We start from the raw sequence: 18,222 nt of genomic DNA, 5'->3' as shown, positions 1-18,222 counted from the left end.
AGGGAAATGTGGTTTCTTTGTAAAGCAGGAGGATGCAGCCTCAGCTGTGTAAACTGCGAGACTGGTGAAACTGCCAATAATACATGCTATTACACGTGTGTGTGCGTGTTTGTGGCCACATACACATACTCGAGACAAAACAGGAGATGAGACATAGGTTCTGCCTACGTCAGATCAACTGGGAGAACAAACGCTACGACAGCAGCTTGTTGGGAGTGTGTGTGTTTGTGTGTCTCCTTTTGTGAGTGTGTGTGAGTGGAAGAAAGAGAGCGGCAGAGTCGAGCGCTTCTACACTAAAAAGAAACTTCTGGATAATTCTGAAGCTCACAGTGAAAAGTTTCCTGAATTTCATATTTCCTTTGGGGTGTTTATACAATAATGACAAGGTTCTTGTCTTTCAAGATTTCATTATGTGTACAGCTATATTTTTATACTTTTTAAAATCTCCAGTACGTCAAGATGTAAATAAATTCAAAAAAATGTGTATAGAAAGCTCAATGTGCTGTCATGTTTTTGTTTTCTTTCTATAACAGTTTACCTGAACTGATTAAAAAGCAGCGGGTATGGTCCCGACAGGATGCACAAAAACATGAAGGACAATGGCTATAAGACATTTAAAAAAGCATCAGAAAGAGTACAGTAATAATGAGCGGGAGAATAGTAGGGCTAGATGAAGACAGAAATGGATGGAGGAAGGGCTAGCAGGCGTCGGCACAGGCATGCTCCCTGACCACTGTAGGGAAGGGGGCGTAGGCCAGGTCTCCCATCAATTACAACCTTGACCCTCCTCTCTTCTACTCTTTCTCTCTCACACGCTTTCTGCTTCATTCAACCATCCTCCCCCTGCCTCTCATCCTCCCTTGGTCCCTCTCCTCTGCTCCTATAAATCAATCTCTCTCCCCACTCCTCCCCATCTCCTCCCCTCGGTTTCTTGCACCTTCCCCCTTCCTCTATCCCTCTTTCTCTCTCCCAGTCTTTCTCTTTAACACTCGCCACTCCTCTCTCTCCTTTCATCGTTGGAAGTGCAGTGGGAGTAAAAAGGTCAGAGGTGGGCAGACAAGAGGGAGAGAAAGAGGCAAAAGGCAACATGGGAGTGTGAAAATGAGAGAGTGAGTGTATTTAATCAAAGTGGTGTGGGGGCAGATAGTACCGCTTGTGTTTTTTTTACCTTTCAACACCACTGAACAACTGCTGAGCGTCGCCGTTAACCTGAAATTTGTATCTTTATTTGAGCAAACCAAAATTAAAAGCCATGTATACAGTGTTGTTAATTGGTCTGCGTGTGTACATGCCCTTATAAATTTCTGAGTGTAACTTGTGAATTTAGATGTTAAAACTAAACTCAACCGTGCATTCTCACACACACACACACACACACACACACACACACACACACACACACACACACACACACACACACACACACACACACACACACACACACACACACAAATTATCATGTAGAAGTTGCATGTAGCGTTGGTCAATACGTTCATACAAATGAGTAAGCTAATACAACGTTATGTGAAAATTTGCTTAAGATGCAGAATACCTAATTGACGTTAAAATGCTACATGTAGCACATTTAGCCGAAAAATATAAAGAAGAGACCTTTTCCCTTACCCTCCCTCAGCATGCCAACAGTCAGACACTTCATGAAGCGGCAGGCCTGGCACGACTTGCGTCTCCTCTTGGTGATCTCGCACTCATTGGTGGCTGGACAGCTGTACTCAATGTTGCCTGCGGCACGTAGACATGTTGGAGAAAGATAGACAAAAAGGTTTCATTTCAGATAGACACATCAGCACAAACACAGAGCACACAGACACATGTATGCAATACAACAAACCATAAAATGATGACTATGGACAGAACCTCAGAGCAAAAATGCTCCCAGTTTTGGCATTCATGAAGGGTTGTGTGGACTTTGCATATTCTCTTCATGTCGATTTTCATTTATCCATAGGTTTGGATGGGAATGTAGGTGGTTGTCTGCCTCTCTGTTCTAGCCTTATGACTGGCAAACTATCCTGGTTGTACCCTGCATCTTGCCCTGTAGCACCTGGGATATTCTCCAGCATCCCTTTGACCCTTGCTGGATAACCAGTTAAGAAAATAGATGGATGGATGGATTGAGCTACCTCTGTCTTGACCTTTGACAGACCTGCAGTATTTTGACCAGAAAGTGTACTGATATATGTAGGCTGTGTCAGATTAAAGTGGCATATAAGCACTTGACAGGAAGAATATATCACCATGTTCTGCACAGACTTGAAGGAAGGCTTTCACGCTAGCATTACGGGTGTTAGCCACAAACTAATCTAATGTCATATGTGTGCAGTGTCATAGAGAGCACCAAGTGATTTCATTACTGAAAAATAAGGTTTAGAGTGGCTTGTAGATGGGCGAGGAGACAAATGTTTCCCAGTGTTTATTAAACTGCCCAAAATTTTGCCCATTTTTAAAATGTTTTTTCAATTAATTATTCAAAATGTTTGTTTTATTTTACTACAAAATTGGTTGCCAGGAACACCACCTGTATTGCTGTTTAAAAAACACAGAAGTGTATCTGTGTATGCACTAACAGAGGTGATATGTCTACGTTACATGAGACCATAAAGTTAACTAAGATTGCGTGACTTAGCAGCAGGACAGGCGGTGACACTTGGATGCAGTGTTGAAAGCAAGATTATTAACCGAAGTCTATTAACTTCACAACCGAGGCCAACCAAAACATCACTCTGAGTGAGTCTAATAGCACTTCTGTGGGTACTTTACTCTTTCTCATACGTACTGTATTATAGTAGTATATTGTCCTATCTTTTATTTCCTTATACCTTTTATATCTTTTTAATTTTACTAAAATATACTGTACATCTAAACGAGGCATTTTAACATCTTTTTTGGCTCCTGTGGCCATTTTCCTCTCATTTTTTTCCTTCCCACTTGTTAGTCTTCTTATTTGCAGCTCCATTTCTGCTCATTTCCTCCACTTAATTATTTACTTACTCCCAGTTCAGAACAAAACATAGTTATGGATTTGTTGGAACAGCTTGAATTGTTACAGATTGCCCAACCTGTTTCAATGTTCAGGTTTATTTATCAGTATTAAGACCTACATTCGGATGTGAAAAGAAAAATATCCCTTTCTCTTTCACCAATGCCCACCTGATAACTACAGTATTCCAGCAAGCCAATACATCTCCCACTGAAACAGAGTAAACAGTGATTACTATTGACTGCTGCTGTGGAGAGGATGTTTTCTCATTACTGGCCTGATTAAGGGGCTAGTTAGCTTGGGAAAACGCTAAATGCACAAACACTTCTTAATGGGTAACAAGACACCCATTAATTGGCCTTGTTAGTTAAAGTAAAGGCTAAACATGCTAAATGCTGAGGGAACCCTTACAGTCTAATGGACACTATATGTGGGACTAGTTAGCTTATACACGAGCTTTACATGCTGATGATACATGAGGAGTAGAATAATTCAGCAATTAAGAAGGACACTAAGGCTAAATGTGCTAATGAAACAGAATCTGAATGCATTAATGGACCTTGCCATTTCAAGAAAACTAGCAAGGGCTGCTAAATTGTTAACTGCAGCAAAGAGCCACTTATACAGCTGGCAGCATTAAGAATAAATATTTAAAACCCTCACTGTGATGAAAAATGTTAACAGCTACACATGCTGATTGCTACTGTGAAGGTAAGTGTTAACAGGCAATAACAAAAACCCATATAATTTATTGATTAAAGTGACAGCCAAGACAGAAACATCTGTGAGACTTCAGATTATAGTACCTGACTGCAACAACACCTAGAAAAAAAATCTGTGGACTTTAGTAATACACATATTTATGCAAAATGTAGTTTACATCAGTCTAATTCATACACATTCAAATGTGTCTGTTACATCTCATGTGATAAATAAACATGCACTGTATGCTGAATCCCTTTCCATGTTCAGATACATATATGCATCAGAGTAGGTGTATAGGGCAGGAATTACATTTGAAAGGTTTATAACAGAATCTCACTCCTCTCTGTGCAGGTATGCCTTTATTTCTCTCTTTATGTGTCTTACAGTGCACAGGAGTAAGCTTAGATCAGAGAGGGTCTTGGAGGCTCCTGTGTAAAAAAGGCAAGTTTGTATGTGTGTGTTTATGTGAATGACGGGGTATATACGAGGGCCTTAAATCCCCTGCAATCTCTTTTGAGATGTTGGTATGTCCACCCTGCTGCATGACAATTGATCACTATTGTACCGATCATGTAATGTGAATGTTACTGTGTGTTTTGGCTTGCCATCCCCTATGCTGTATCTCTTTTGCCTCTCCTAGCCTGATACCTATAACCCCCCTTTCTCATATACCTTTTGCCTTGGCACTTTGGCTTTTTATACAATAAGGAACAGAAAATATGGGTAGAAGGCAGAGTTGAAAAATGGATAAGGGTTCTCAGTCAAATTTGAATTCACCACAATGCAACTCCTGCACAAAGTATGGATTTTGCAATATTCATTTAAAAAAAGAAAACACAAATATGTATTTATGCCTCCTGAACTATTGAGAAATGTGTCTACTACTGAATAAACATCTTTAAGTCAATATGGGTATTACTTAATACTACCCTAACGATTTCTCTTTAGTCTCCCACCTGACATTTTTACTGCACATTTTGACTGCTCTTTGTGTGAACATCACTATCCCCTTCTTCATCTTGCTCTTTCGTGCTCTCCACCGCCTTTCTTTTTCCACTCTTGTTGGCTCTCTCTTTCCATTTCATTGCCCTATACCTCCCTTTTCCATACTTTGCCCTCCTCTTCACTCCCCTTTATCCCCCTCTCTCAATAAGGGAGTGATAGATGCAGGTTGTCAGGTGTCGCTGGACTGACGCCACAGAAACAGCAGCTGCCAGAGCCACTTCCTCCACGCTGCGACACACACATGCACAAACGTGCCAGCGCGCACATACCCCTAATTCCTTCCTACATCCATGTGCCCAGTCCACCCTCCCCTTTCCTCCTTTTCTCTCATTCCTTGTCTCAACTTATTGTTTATCTGTACCTCTTCTCTCCGCTCTTCTCCTTTCCTCTCCCACCCCATGCTCTCCTCCCTGTCCAGCTGGAGGTGTTTTTTTGGTGATTACCTGCGGTTTTATTGGCTAATGGGTTGAAACATACCAATATGTCTGCTGCTGCCCATCTGAGGCTGGCCCTGCTTTCCTGCCAGGACGCACACACTAACACACAACCATGCATAGGAATATGTGCACAGACGTGCACATAAACTTGCATTTGGATGAACAGAAGCCCACACGCAGAAGCAGAACATCCACAGTATCTGAGGATAAGTTGCTGTGTGTGGTAGCCAAAGATAATATCATAACCCAACTGGTCCACTGGATCCAAGAAAGTAGTGCTATAGCACAATAATAAGGTAAAATATTACATTACCATTACAATTTTAAAAGGTAAAATGATAATTAAAGTAGTTAGTTATTCAACCTTTAAGGTTTGAAAATGGTGTATTACAAATATATAAAAAACAAAAAAACAGTGAAATTAGAAGAGAAAGGGACATATCACTGCTTTCAAGCTATTTAATGTCACACTAAAATTAGGTTTTCCAGTCAAAACAGCATCATTATCTATATGTTATCTGGGATATTGTACTTAATCTGTAGCTGCGTTCTATCCTAACCTTTAACAAACCAATAAATGACATGAGACAGAGTTCATCAACTATTTGACACCACCGCAGTGACAGATGAATTAAGGGTTAAACCTATTCACATAAATATTCCATGGCTATATGCGTGTTGATGTCTTTGTTTGACTGAGCGACTGTGAGTTTAGGTGTGTGTATGCATGTCTCTGCCTTTGTCGTCACATGCGTGTGCTCTAATCTATTTGTCAGGGCTGCACCGTGTCCTGATCTCATCCTATAATAAACACATACAGGTCGTTTCCAGGTAGTGGTGACCATCTTGTGAATGTAGGACTTCCACCCCCTCACATCTTCCTGTCTCTCTCTGTCTCTGGGGCTTTACTGGGAAAGCTGCTTATCAGAGGCAAAAGAAAGCACCGACAGATAGGTGGATGGATGGAAAGGCAGATAGATGAATCCTGTCTGATATGACTGACTGACTGACTGACTGACTCAATGGATCGATGATGGCTGGCTGACTAGTAGTGTGCTTATTGCAGTAGCAGACTGACTGACAAGTGGGCTGTCCTGCTGACAGATGGGGCCTGTTAGTTATTTTTAAAAAACTTGAGCAAATCATGAAGGATTATAACACTAACACAAAGGTTTTCAAAAGTTTACCGCCTTCTTTCTTTCTTTCTATCTATCTATCTATCTATCTATCTATCATCAAATTTCTACTGTGAAATTAAAAAACAAAACAAAACACAACACAAAGATCATCAATCAAGTTGTTAATCTTCCTGTACAGTATACTGTGCTTCATTCCTGGCACTCCTCTCATCATGTGGATTATTCTCTATCCTTTCTCTCTTCAACCCCTGAACTCTTGATCTTTAGACATGACTCGTGACCCGACTCTGATGCTACGTTATCGCACAGACAACAAGCTTATGGCTAAACCGCTTCCTGTGATGAGCAGCTAGATCTGGGAATGCAAACACTGCTCCAAAATTATTCGTGAAGAAAAGGTCAAGGTTGAGGTTAAAAAGTGGGTGTAGATTTTGGGGGTTGGTTTATGTACCTAGATAGATGTATAAATGTGAACGTGTGTGATGGGGAGAATGGGTGAAGGGGAAAGAGGAAATAGGCTATGTGGGTGTCCTGGTGGCTCACTTAGCAGAGGAGGGAGACGTACCTTATAAAAAATCTGGGTTTACATCTGGCCTGAGGCTTTCATCATATGTCCTGAATTTAGTTCAGGTGTGTGTGCATGTCTGAGTGTGTGTGTAATTTGATTAGTCTGTTCCTTTTATTAAAAATAGTATAAATATTCACTTTACTTTTATCAAGGTTTTAGGTACTTTTAGGTGAAAGCTTTTTTAAGGATACCATTTAGGTCAATATAGAGAGCATCATGCTTACCTCAAACATATGACCTTGCTGTCTCTGCAGCCAACCTACTAACGTCTTTACATTTTTAAAAAGTTTCTTTATCTTTGATTAATATATATTATTTATATTATTTACTGCTGTCTTTAAGACACTGTCAAATGGATTTACAAAAACAAACAAACAAGCAGCTATTCTAGTCTAATCTTAAACAATACACAACCACAGATTTTGATGAAAAAACTGGTGGAAGAACTGAACCACTAATAAAAATATTAAAACAAAACCAAGCGAGATAAACTAAATAGTGGAGCTTAAACAGCAAGAGGCAAGATGTAGAGTGAAATGTAGACAAGCGAAACAAAGACAAATGTAGATACAAAGTTAAAATAGAAGCCAACCTTGGATGGTGCGTTTGAAGAAGGCCTTGCAGGCCTCGCAGGATGCCACTCCATAGTGGTAACCTGACGCAATGTCTCCGCACACGAGACACAGCCTCTTGGGCATGGAATTCAACATGTACTCGCACTTAATTTGTGAATCTTCCCCAATGGTTGATGAACAGTCCTCATAACGCTTTGATCCAGGGCCGCCAGCAGGTCCTAGGGTCCCTGCGTTGGAGCCATAAAGGCTTGGGGAGTCTAAGCCATTGGGGTGACCGTTCATCGTGGACGAATATGAGCCTGAGGCGTCGCTGGAGCCACCAGGGGAGTGATGGTTTAGACTATCAGTCAGGGAGGCAGGACTAGACGGCTCAGTCTTTATATAAGAGGACGGACAACTGGACTCAAGGTGGCGCTCCTTACTGGACATTCTGCAGAGAAGCCTGAGAGAGTGAGACAGAACAAGAGGGGAAAAAACATTACAGGAAAATGTTAATATGAAGAAAGATAATCATGAGTGTGGAAAGTTAGGGGCACTGCATAGGGGAAGGGAGAAATGTAAAGTCATATTCAGCAATATTTAATGACACAAATATATTGTGGTTCATTGGGGAAAACCACATTCATGAGAGTAGCGGAGCGGCATCCAGAGTACCACAAACACATCCCCATCCACGGGGCCAAGATCATCCGTCACCCTCCAGTCAATAGCAGCGTGTTCTACATGAAGGTAATCAGTAAGCAGCTCCTCTGCTGCTCAGTCATCCCAAAGACAGCACATACACAAAGAGACATACATTGTCATATTCAAGCACAGCTTACAGTCTAAAAAGTTACTAAAAGCTGCGCGATGCAAAACAATAAATGTATGCATATTTTGTATGTATTAAATAAAACTCACTAATCAGAGCCAGACTATCACTGTAGTACTATTCTTACATTCTCCTTCCCTTCGTATCTCCCTCCTTCCTCTCCTGCTTTTCCTTCTTCCACTCCCTAAGGAGGCTGGTGTCTTGTTAATGGCAGTTGTAATTAACGGCTATCTTCTCTCTGTCCATATCTCTCCATCCTTCCCTTTGTCTACCTTACTATCTATCTGCCTCTCTCCCTATCACTTTCTATTCACTCCCATCTCTGACTGTCTCTCTTTCTCTTCCTCTACGCATTACTACTCTCTGTCTCTCTAACCCTGCCCTCCCTCCTTTCTCTCTCCCCTTTCATTGTTAAAGGCAGAAAGCACAAAAGGGGTTTTTAATTAAGGCAGGATGCTGCTAAACGAGGGGCTTCTAAAGTCCAGTCGGCCTGTAAAAGATCCCCGTTCTACAGGGACCCATAAAACACAGACAGTGCCTGGTTGGAGAATGGGGAGCTGTTCAGGTGGGGGAATGAAGAATGGATATAGACAGGAAAACAGAAAGGCAGACAGGCAGACAGCTAATGCAAAAGACAGACAGAATGGGGAAAAAAGAGTAGTTGCAGGACTGCAGTGACTGATGATTGTCTACTGACAAACAACACCTTTTCTTTTAATTTGCATCTCAGCTTTAACATGACTGATATGCAGAAAGAAGGCCTGCAAAAAACCTGCAAACGCATTGTAATGTAGGAAACACTCTTTTCCCCTGAAATTTTCCCGTTCAAATGTGAATTGACATTTATGATATAGAATGCTTTGGCCTTTTCACCTTTTTCATCATATATTAAACCCTTGCTGGAGGTTCTTTTAATTCAGTGACTCCATTTATCGTGGGTTTGCGGTATTCACCAGTGTCTATAAATCCATTTATCGGATGCTAAGTTGGGCCTTCAGTTTGGAAAGAGGCTGACATTGTGAGAAAGGTTTGGACACAAATCAAGGAAGAGAAAATTAGGGATAGAAAGAGAGTCTATGGAGACATATAGAAGGATCGCAAGAGGATGTCTATGTTCTGTGTCTATGGGATGAAAAACAGTGGTGACAGAAAAAGAGAGTAGAACCATTTAAGTAGATGATGTGATGGTGATGATTTAATCTCTCCTTTCTCACTCTTTATGCTCTTTTGTGGCCCCTCCTTTTGACCGTCAATCCCTCTGAGTACCATTAAGCGAAAGAGTTTAAGTGCCAAAAGATCTCAGGCGCTTTTTTCCTTCTCTCTCAAATTCTCATCTATCTATCTTTCCGTTCTCCATTCCAGTTTCTTCTCCCCCTTTTCCCTCTATCTCGTCGTTTTTTCCCTCAGTGCTCTCTCGCGCTCTCTAACTGTGCTTATAAATGAAAAATAATGGCAGTCGAAGGGGGAGGAATAAAAAAGAATAAAAAAAGAAGACACGCATGCAGAGGAGAGGAGAAGAGGAAAGAAGATTAAGAAATCACAGCCAGTGCGCTGTGCCGAGCGAGAGGTTGAATGCATTTATGTATGTATGTTATCAGTATAATTATGGTGCTATGTAGCGATGGCTCAGTGCTGAAAGAGCAGTCTTATTGTGCTTGTCTGCTCTTCAGATGAGTGTGAAGAGAGAGAAGGGGTTGGGTCTCTTTTTAATCAATTCTTTAGGTTTTTAGGTGTTTAAAGAAATGTAAATAAAATGGAAACAGCTCGAATGTGTTTGCCGTTCTTTGCCTTTATTCAGACAAGGCTTAAAGATGTAAGCAGTGTTTTATGAGATGATAACAGTAAAACACAAGGAAGCAAAGTAATCACATTTTGGTATTAACGGTTCTGCTCAGTTCTGTTAAAGAATACGGTTTTAACGTCATTCTCTTTTTGCCATCTTTAAGATTTTGATGCTCGTGATATTGAAACCTACACAGTTACAAATATAGTCAAGTAATTAGCACATAAGCTGATTGCTCTATATTGAACAGCACTATGTATCATGTACGGCAAAAAAGAAGCGGTATATCTTATAGCATAAAATAATCACTTTGCACTAACAAACTTACTGCATTTAATGTATTTTTTGTATATTTTGTATAATTTTAGGGAAATGGCTATGGTACCAATGTTTTTTTAATGCAACAGTAAACAAACAAACAAACAAAAAAGATTAGCAAATGAGGTTGAGCGGATTTATTTAGGTTTATATTTTAGCAGTAATGCAAATTATAAAACTGGCCATTTTTAAAGCGGCCAAAGTCGCTGCTTAGTTCTTGCAGACACTGAATATTCTATTTAGGTGTCTCTTATTGAGGGAGACCACACCAGCACACACACGCACACGCACACACACACACACACACACACACACACACACACACACACACACACACAAATGACCGCCTTTGCTTGTATCCATTTCCAAGTTGATCCCTGTCATTTTCTCTCTCTTTTCAGGCCTATTTCTTTTTTTCATTTCTCACTTGAAGGAAGGCACAGTTACTCATAAAAGATGAATATGTGGAGGCATGGGGAGGAAAGGAAGAAAGGAAGAAAGAAGAAAGAAATGCTTTTTTGTGTGTTTTGAAAGAAGGTGGGCCACTTTAGTATGACAAGCTGTCATTACAGTGGTAGGGTGATGCAGTGGCCTGACAACTGGCGGGGACAAACATACAATCATCGTATTAGAGAAACTACTCTCTGCCTCGCTCTGTGCTGTTTTCTGTGCGCTCCTTTAGTCTGTGTTTCTGTGTGCACTTGCACTGCTTTATTATATACAATCTTTGAACAACTACCTCGCTAGATGGCAGCCATAAACACAAACTGATTCCCAAACAACTCTAAATTGTTTTCACCCACCCCTACTGGGCTGAGGATCATAATAGCAGAAGAGAAGAGAAGAGAAGAGAAGAGAAGAGAAGAGAAGAGAACTAACATCGGCTTGTCACTACCAAATCAGATAACTCTCAGTTTGTTGATAACTTCTCTGATTGTCTGGTTGCTTATTTTGCTTGCCCTGGGCTCTTCTGTCAATGTTTCTAAAGGGCTGGATCTCCGAAATAGCATTACTTAGTAAAAGTATTACCATAACAAGTGTCATGGGAATTTAAAATGACAAAGCTGCATTTAATTATACGTTGCCAAACTTTGGCTTCGGATGGTGTAAAGATGTGATGGCTTTCACTGCCTTACTGCTTACAAAACATATCTCCAAAAAATAAAAAGCAAAAAAACCCCAGCTAAAAATAAGAAGAGCAGAAGAAGCGGAGAGAGAAACAGAGAAGAAGAAGTGGGAGCAACAGAGACAGAGCAGGAAGAAGTGCTGACAATGTAGCTACCTCGGCTTGGCTAATACCTTTCCATCACACCAAGCATTGTGCTCTCAATGCTGATAAGAACACACAGTCCAATAAGCAAAAAGGGGAAAAAAAAAACAGTGAGAGAAAACCTTACACAATTCTATCTAGATGATACCAGCAATGCTTTGGGAGGGAGAGGAAGTGAAGGAAGAGTGGAAGACATAAAAGAAAATACATTGAATTAAAGAATGGAGTAAGGAGGGGAACAGGAGCAAAAAGCATTTACATTTACATTGTCATAGTCAAATGAATAGAATGATTTCATCAATATATTGAATTGCTTTTTCAACACTTATACTGTTCAGTTTGTTTTTCTTTCTCTCTCTCTATTTTAAACAGTCTCCTATCTTTGGAGGGTTGTTGAACTCCATGTCAGTTAGTTTGATACAGTAGTGAATATGTTTTCACAAAAATAGGAACACAACAATTGCACACAGCAATTTCAAAGACGTAGGTGACCACTCTTATGCAATTACAAGCAATGACACGTCCACTTTTTGCTTTGTGGTGGCTGAAATCATGTATCGGTCACGTACATACAGCAAAATCCTGTGAGTCTAACGTTGAACCTGTGTTTTATGTTGTGCATTCTGCAAGATAACTGCATAGTTTAAAAGCAGCGAAATAGAGCTCAGAAAAAAAAAAAGCTATGCGTTGTTTCAGTGTGGGTTTATGTGTGTGGAATCACAGTGTGTGGGTGATTATAGTTGTTTTCAGTGACAAAAATGAATAAAAGACAAAATAAAAACTCCAACAGCGACAGTCAATCTAAACCACTCTCCCTCCTACTGGGCTCTTTCCCCTCTCCTTTTTGCTCCTTTTAGGTCTCAATCTCTCTCTGTCGTCGTTTCTACTTCTCACACACAAACACCCCCTATCATTTCTTGTCCGTCTCTCTATCCTGTCACACAAGATGCACACACACACACACACACACACACACACACACACACACACACACACACACACACACACACACACACACACACACACACACACACACACACACACACACACACACACACACCAGGGAGCAGATCAATTGTTACAGTGTTAGTCAGGGCAGGAAACCTGTAATTCAGTTCATTGGCTGCAGAATAAATCCCTGATTACATACAATCAATTTGACAATGGCTAAAACACATTCTGCCCGATGGGCTGTTGGGCTGTAAAGACTGGCAGAGGAAAGGAAGTGTAAGTGTGTGTCTATATTCCTGTGTCTGTGATTGTGTGCGTGAGAGTTTAGACACTATGAATTCTAGTATGAATCTAAATGCGACGGATGCAAATACATGGTTCACACGCAGTGTTACAAAAAAGCGAGAAAGACTTAGAGAGATATTCTACTGGGTCTAAAGCTGTAGTCTAGAGAATAACACACGCATCCCTATGTGATTGGAGAAGCGTTGGGAAGCAAAACACGCCGGGTGTTCTCAGCCTCTCTCCATTGATTAAGAATTATGTACTTTTCAAACTGCAAACTTTTCAGGAGCATCATGTTGAGTCTGCTCATATAAATACCAGTTTTCAATCATCAATGTGCAGACTTTCAGTTCACCATCCACTCTCCTCGTGCTTTTTGTTTCTCGTCTACTCACTTCTTTAATGACAAAATTTCAAGGGATTTATACAGAGTCGTGTGTACTCTGCATAAAATACAGTCTATTATTATATATAAAGATGAAAAAAAGATGTAAAGAAGGGGAGCATGTTCAGGGCAACAATGGAAGTCAGTGCACCACTAACTCGTGTTTGTGTGTGTGTGTGTGTGTGTGTGTGTGTGTGTGTGTGTGTGTGTGTGTGTGTGTGTGTCAGATGGGAATCTTGATGATTTAGGTCATTTTCTTGTGGAGCATTGGCTGATAAGTATGTTGCTGCCAGGCATTATCTCTGTCACCATGTCTCCCGTGTCTCTCTCTCACTCCTTCTCCCTCTCTCTCCTCACCTTTCTGTTTGCCCCTCTCTCGCTCCCTTTCCATCTCCTTTATCTTTTGTATGTCATTGTATTTGTAAGGATGGTTGTCTACTGTAAAAAAGGTTCTTCAAATTTCTAAAACGGCTCAACTTCATACAGTGCACAGTGGGCCACTGATTAACCATATCAAAAATATTTATTTAATACATAAATCACTGAAAATTTGATGTTTATTTAAGTTCTGTTGTTGTATTTTATTATTTTTTTATTTCATATTATGCGCTGTGAAATCTGAAGAGTAGAAAGTACTGTACACATCCTCTTCCTGGGTAAAGTCTATAGGAGATATTGCATATCTCTCATATATGCGCATAGTTATTTTATTAGTTGAACAATATATAAAATGAATTCAATGCATAAACGTACACATTCACACTGCTTGTTCAATCGATATTGAGAATGTTTTACTCAGGAGTGTCAGTTTTATGAAATGTAGGCTGGCTCCTTTATAAAAGAAAGGTCATTGATCAAGGTTAGCATTCTTCTTTCTTTCTATGTGCATGTGTGGATTAGCAGTGTTATCACTTAGCATTAGGTGCGCAGCAGCCCTTCCAAACACTTACTGACACTTGCTGTTGTCACCAACACACATGCACTGTAGCACGCGCCCAAACACACATGCGCACACTTAACTATCAGTGTACAGTGAGATGTACAGCTCTCCTGCTTTCTCTCTCTCATACAGAGACAGGCAGAGATCTGGGCAAGGCGCCACATCAAATCAAATTGAGGAAAAGTATAATAAAAAGTGTTTAAAAACAAAATATGCCCCATCGGATTAAAAGCACATTATATTAAGCAGATGGTGAAAGAGGATTTTCACTCTAGTAAATATGACAGGGCTTTCAAATGTGACACAGGAACGAGCCAGTGAGACAGGAAGGGGAGGAAGGGAGATAGACGCAAGGAGGGGATGGGAAAAGAGCACAGTGCTGCAAAAGTAGGGAGAGAGAATGTGTGTGTGAAGTAAAATGGTCCTCGATCTGAGACGGAATAAGGGAAAAAAAGTGTAATAAAAGGGAAAACGGAATGTGGAAGAGGAGAGGAGAGGAGACACAAGTGAGTAGAGCGTCAAAGCTGCATTCTTTAAGCAGATCAGATTTGGGGAAATTGGGCTGTCACTACAGGATAGTGATGATTTACACCTATCCATCATAGGGTGTGAGAGAGAAGCAGAGCCAGAATATGTACAATAATCCACAGCAGCTGTGAAAATAGAGAAAATCAATCCTAAGCAGGCACCATCCAACGTGTGCGTTTCAATGTTTACTTCAATATTCCACAAATAATACATCTAGACAGATTATATTTAACCTTACACATGGAATACTACTTTATATCTAAATGCAATGACTGTTAAGGATTCTCCCAGTTCATTACTTTTACTTCTGTATATTATCACTTTACTTCATTTATACTGCAAAAAAGAGAGAAAGTGATAGACTTGAAATACCCGACTCCAAATTCACTAAATAAAAATGTGAAACAAGATTCTTTTCACTGTAAATGCCCATTTTGACCTGCCACAAGCTGCTGTTGACACTCGTCTTCAGAGTCTCCTGGCCTGTTCTTCCCTCTCTCCCACCCATGCCCTCTATCCTCCCCCTCTTCCTCCCCTCACTGCTGGCTGATGCACCTTACAGTCTCGCTCCTGGACCATCTGTTAGGGAATCTAATTCACATCCAGTCATAATCAGGTTTGCTGCAGTGCCCACTGTCTTTCGCCATCTCTGTCTCTCTGTCTGTCTCTGACTGCTTCTTTCTGTCCACTTCACACTGCGCCTTTGTCCATTTTCCTTTAATCTGGAACCTTCATGAATGTCTTTCCCTTAAATGTCATGTATTTGAATATACTTTACATTCAGTATAATAGGTATACAAAGCTCAAAACTGGCATAAATCTCGCGAACTGCAACAAAAAAGGGACATTTTCTGATCTTGTCACTAAGAACCTTTTTCTTTAAAATGTGGCTGTATTGTTTTTAAATGACTACCCAGTAATGCTTTTTGCTGCAGCATTCTGCAGGATTCTTACTTTTGAAACTTCTTGCAAATTACTAAGATTTAAATACTGAATCAGCATATCATTGGTAAATATAAAGAACGACATGCTCCACTTAAACAAGATTTTAAATGTGTATATCTATGTGTGTGTACATGTGCATGTTTGTCCTTGATTGAGAATAGGGCGAGTCGAGGTGAAGAGGGTGGAAGTTAATGAGAGGTGAGTGTCTGAAACCCCCTCTCTCTTTTCCCCTCTCTCGCTCTGTCTCTCTCTCTGCTCCTGCAGTAATCCTCTTCTATAAATCTGCAATCCAATCAGCGTTGTCCACACTTACACACACACACACACTTACACACGCACACACACACACACACACACACGCACTCACGCACACACACACACACACACACACACACACAGCTTTTGGGAAGCCCATCTGTGTGTTAAGGCAATCTGCTTTATCATTATGATTACATTGGGCTCAGTTTACAGCACAGTGTGTGTGTGTATTCAAGCGCACTCTAGCTGCCTGACATTAATCACATTCCCATGGTTTGATGGCCTAAATAAAAAGAGGAATAATATTGTTGCTGTCCAATGAAAACTGCAGATCTCCAAAAGCATTTAAGAAATTTCTTTAGAATTCAAAAAAGTTTTAATGCAAGAAAAGGCCCCAGAAAACTTCAAATTAAATTAAATTTATTTCTTTGCTTTTTTTGTAGAGATCTGTGATATGAAAAAAAAGTTATTCTAAGAGATAAAATAAAAACACTGCTATAATTCTAAATTCATTTAAATTCATTTCTAAATATTGTCCCTTCCGAACCTGGATTTCTTTCATTTTCGGTGTGTCTGTGCTGTTCAAGTGTGTGTCTGTGCAAGTGTGTGTGAGAGAGAGTGCATATAAATTACGGCCAAATCCCATCCCAATATAATTTGCAGTTTGTTTTGAACCATAGAAGCGAAATAATGCTCCCCATTTTGGAGCCTAGTGTGTCTCTATCCATGTGTACAAATGTACTGTGTGACTTCAAGCCACGGACTGACTCCATAGCCCCTGGCAAACCTTTACACCTCTCATCACCAGACTTCACTGTCTGCCAACACACTCACATTGTGCTACTAACACTCCTCCTGGTGACTGGCCGAAGGTCTGCGTGAGAATGGCTTGCCAGACCTCTAATTGGCTTGACCCAGACTAACCCTGAAATCCTATTGGACTAAAACTTCCCAGTCTACAGCGCACACAGGAACACACACACACATGCATTTAAAATTAAAGGGCTTCACAAGACCCTAATAATGCACTAATCAATATTGTTCCTAAAGAATGTGCAATAATACAACAATAATAACAACATAATAAATCACAGTAATGTTCATTTAAGATAATCATGTTAGTCAGTGAGATCTTGAAGCATAATGTCCAAAATCCAGAGAGAGAAACCACGATCTGGAGAACAGACAGGCAAAGTTTGGGAAACCCACTTTTGGTTACACTAGGTTCTAATATAGCCTATTTAAATTAAATACATATTCAGCTGTTTTTAAAGTGAAATAATGTACAACAAGTAACACTAAACACAGTAATAATATACTTATTTGTTTATACTAGTCCAATACCCCTGAATTATATAAATTATATAGAAAGCGCATACTTACAGTTAAACGTTCGCTTTCAGGGCATGTCATGCTATCTCTTATCCCGAGAAACTTTCAAAAGAGGAGGAGGAAGGATATGATAACGTTTGTCTATATTTAATGCGTCACACATTTCCTGTGTTTAAACATAAAACAAGAAGCATATTTACAGTATAAGCTCTAAAAATAAAGCAAGACAGCCTCAGCAAAACCTGCCCGGAACAACAGAAAGTCAGAACTGGTTTTGTTGGAGAACTTTAAAGTGAAATTTCACTTTGGTTGAAGCTTTTCATGCGTTCAGGTTTGACTGCACATACAGATGGCATGGAGAATAATTGTAATGGTAAAAGAGAATGTCCTTCAACAAAACGATGTGATTTAAAGCCTCTGCACTGCGACGCATTTGCACTACTGAAGTGTCCTTGAGCCACAAGTTGAATCCAAATTCCTTGTGATACTCTATATATACTAGGGAAAAAATATTCTCATTTTAGTTGCACTGTTTAATCATAACATATAGTTTACAGTGGATTTGTATGTTTTCTATATTGTGGCGTTTAAAAGAGAATTATTTTTTTCCCAAGGGTAGGGAGTTGGGGTTTCCCAAAATTTGAAATAAAAAAAGAGTAGATATTAAAGGCTTGGTCGTACCGTGGGGAACCCCTTCTTGATCCCAAACGACACTGAAGATCACCCTTAACTTGGATTTCTAGGCAATTATTTAAAGAACCCGATAGAGGGCAGGTAAAAAAAAAAAAAGATAAAAATACAGAATACTGGTGACACAAACAGCGGAAGATGGTTTGTAAAGCTGATAACATAAAAAGTGTTGTTAAAAATGTAAATTACTTCAAACTAATTTAACAGATAAGGCATATGAATTAAAAAAAATACACAAAGAAAGACACACATGCACACAACCGTTCTCCCCACATTTGAATAGATGGTGGAGAAAAGTT

At 40.0% G+C, this 18,222-nt stretch overlaps 1 protein-coding gene across 9 annotated transcripts in view; it reads right to left on the bottom strand.

Moving 5' to 3' along the window:
* Window positions 1-18,222, bottom strand: part of esrrga (estrogen-related receptor gamma a) — a 171,466-nt gene that overhangs the window by 41,602 nt on the left and 111,642 nt on the right. For 6 of the 9 annotated variants that reach the window (XM_085394889.1, XM_085394968.1, XM_085395053.1 and 3 more), the window contains 2 exons: window positions 7,445-7,869; window positions 1,612-1,740 (listed from right to left, as the gene is read on the bottom strand). In XM_085394889.1, the coding sequence (XP_085251015.1) occupies window positions 1,612-1,740; window positions 7,445-7,869 (554 nt within the window). Of the gene's footprint in view, window positions 1-1,611; window positions 1,741-7,444; window positions 7,870-17,284; window positions 17,358-18,222 lie in introns of those variants that run through there. The other 3 variants (XM_085394650.1, XM_085394810.1, XM_085395192.1) reach the window with 2 other exon arrangements.

This window comes from Rhamphochromis longiceps, linkage group LG1 (genome assembly GCF_057381845.1).
Source record: "Rhamphochromis longiceps isolate RC_006_pf linkage group LG1, R_longiceps_female_GT1.1, whole genome shotgun sequence".
NCBI classification, from domain to species: domain Eukaryota; kingdom Metazoa; phylum Chordata; class Actinopteri; order Cichliformes; family Cichlidae; genus Rhamphochromis; species Rhamphochromis longiceps.
The sequence above is the reverse complement of the archived record's forward strand: the minus strand, read 5'-3'. Positions and strand labels throughout refer to the sequence as shown.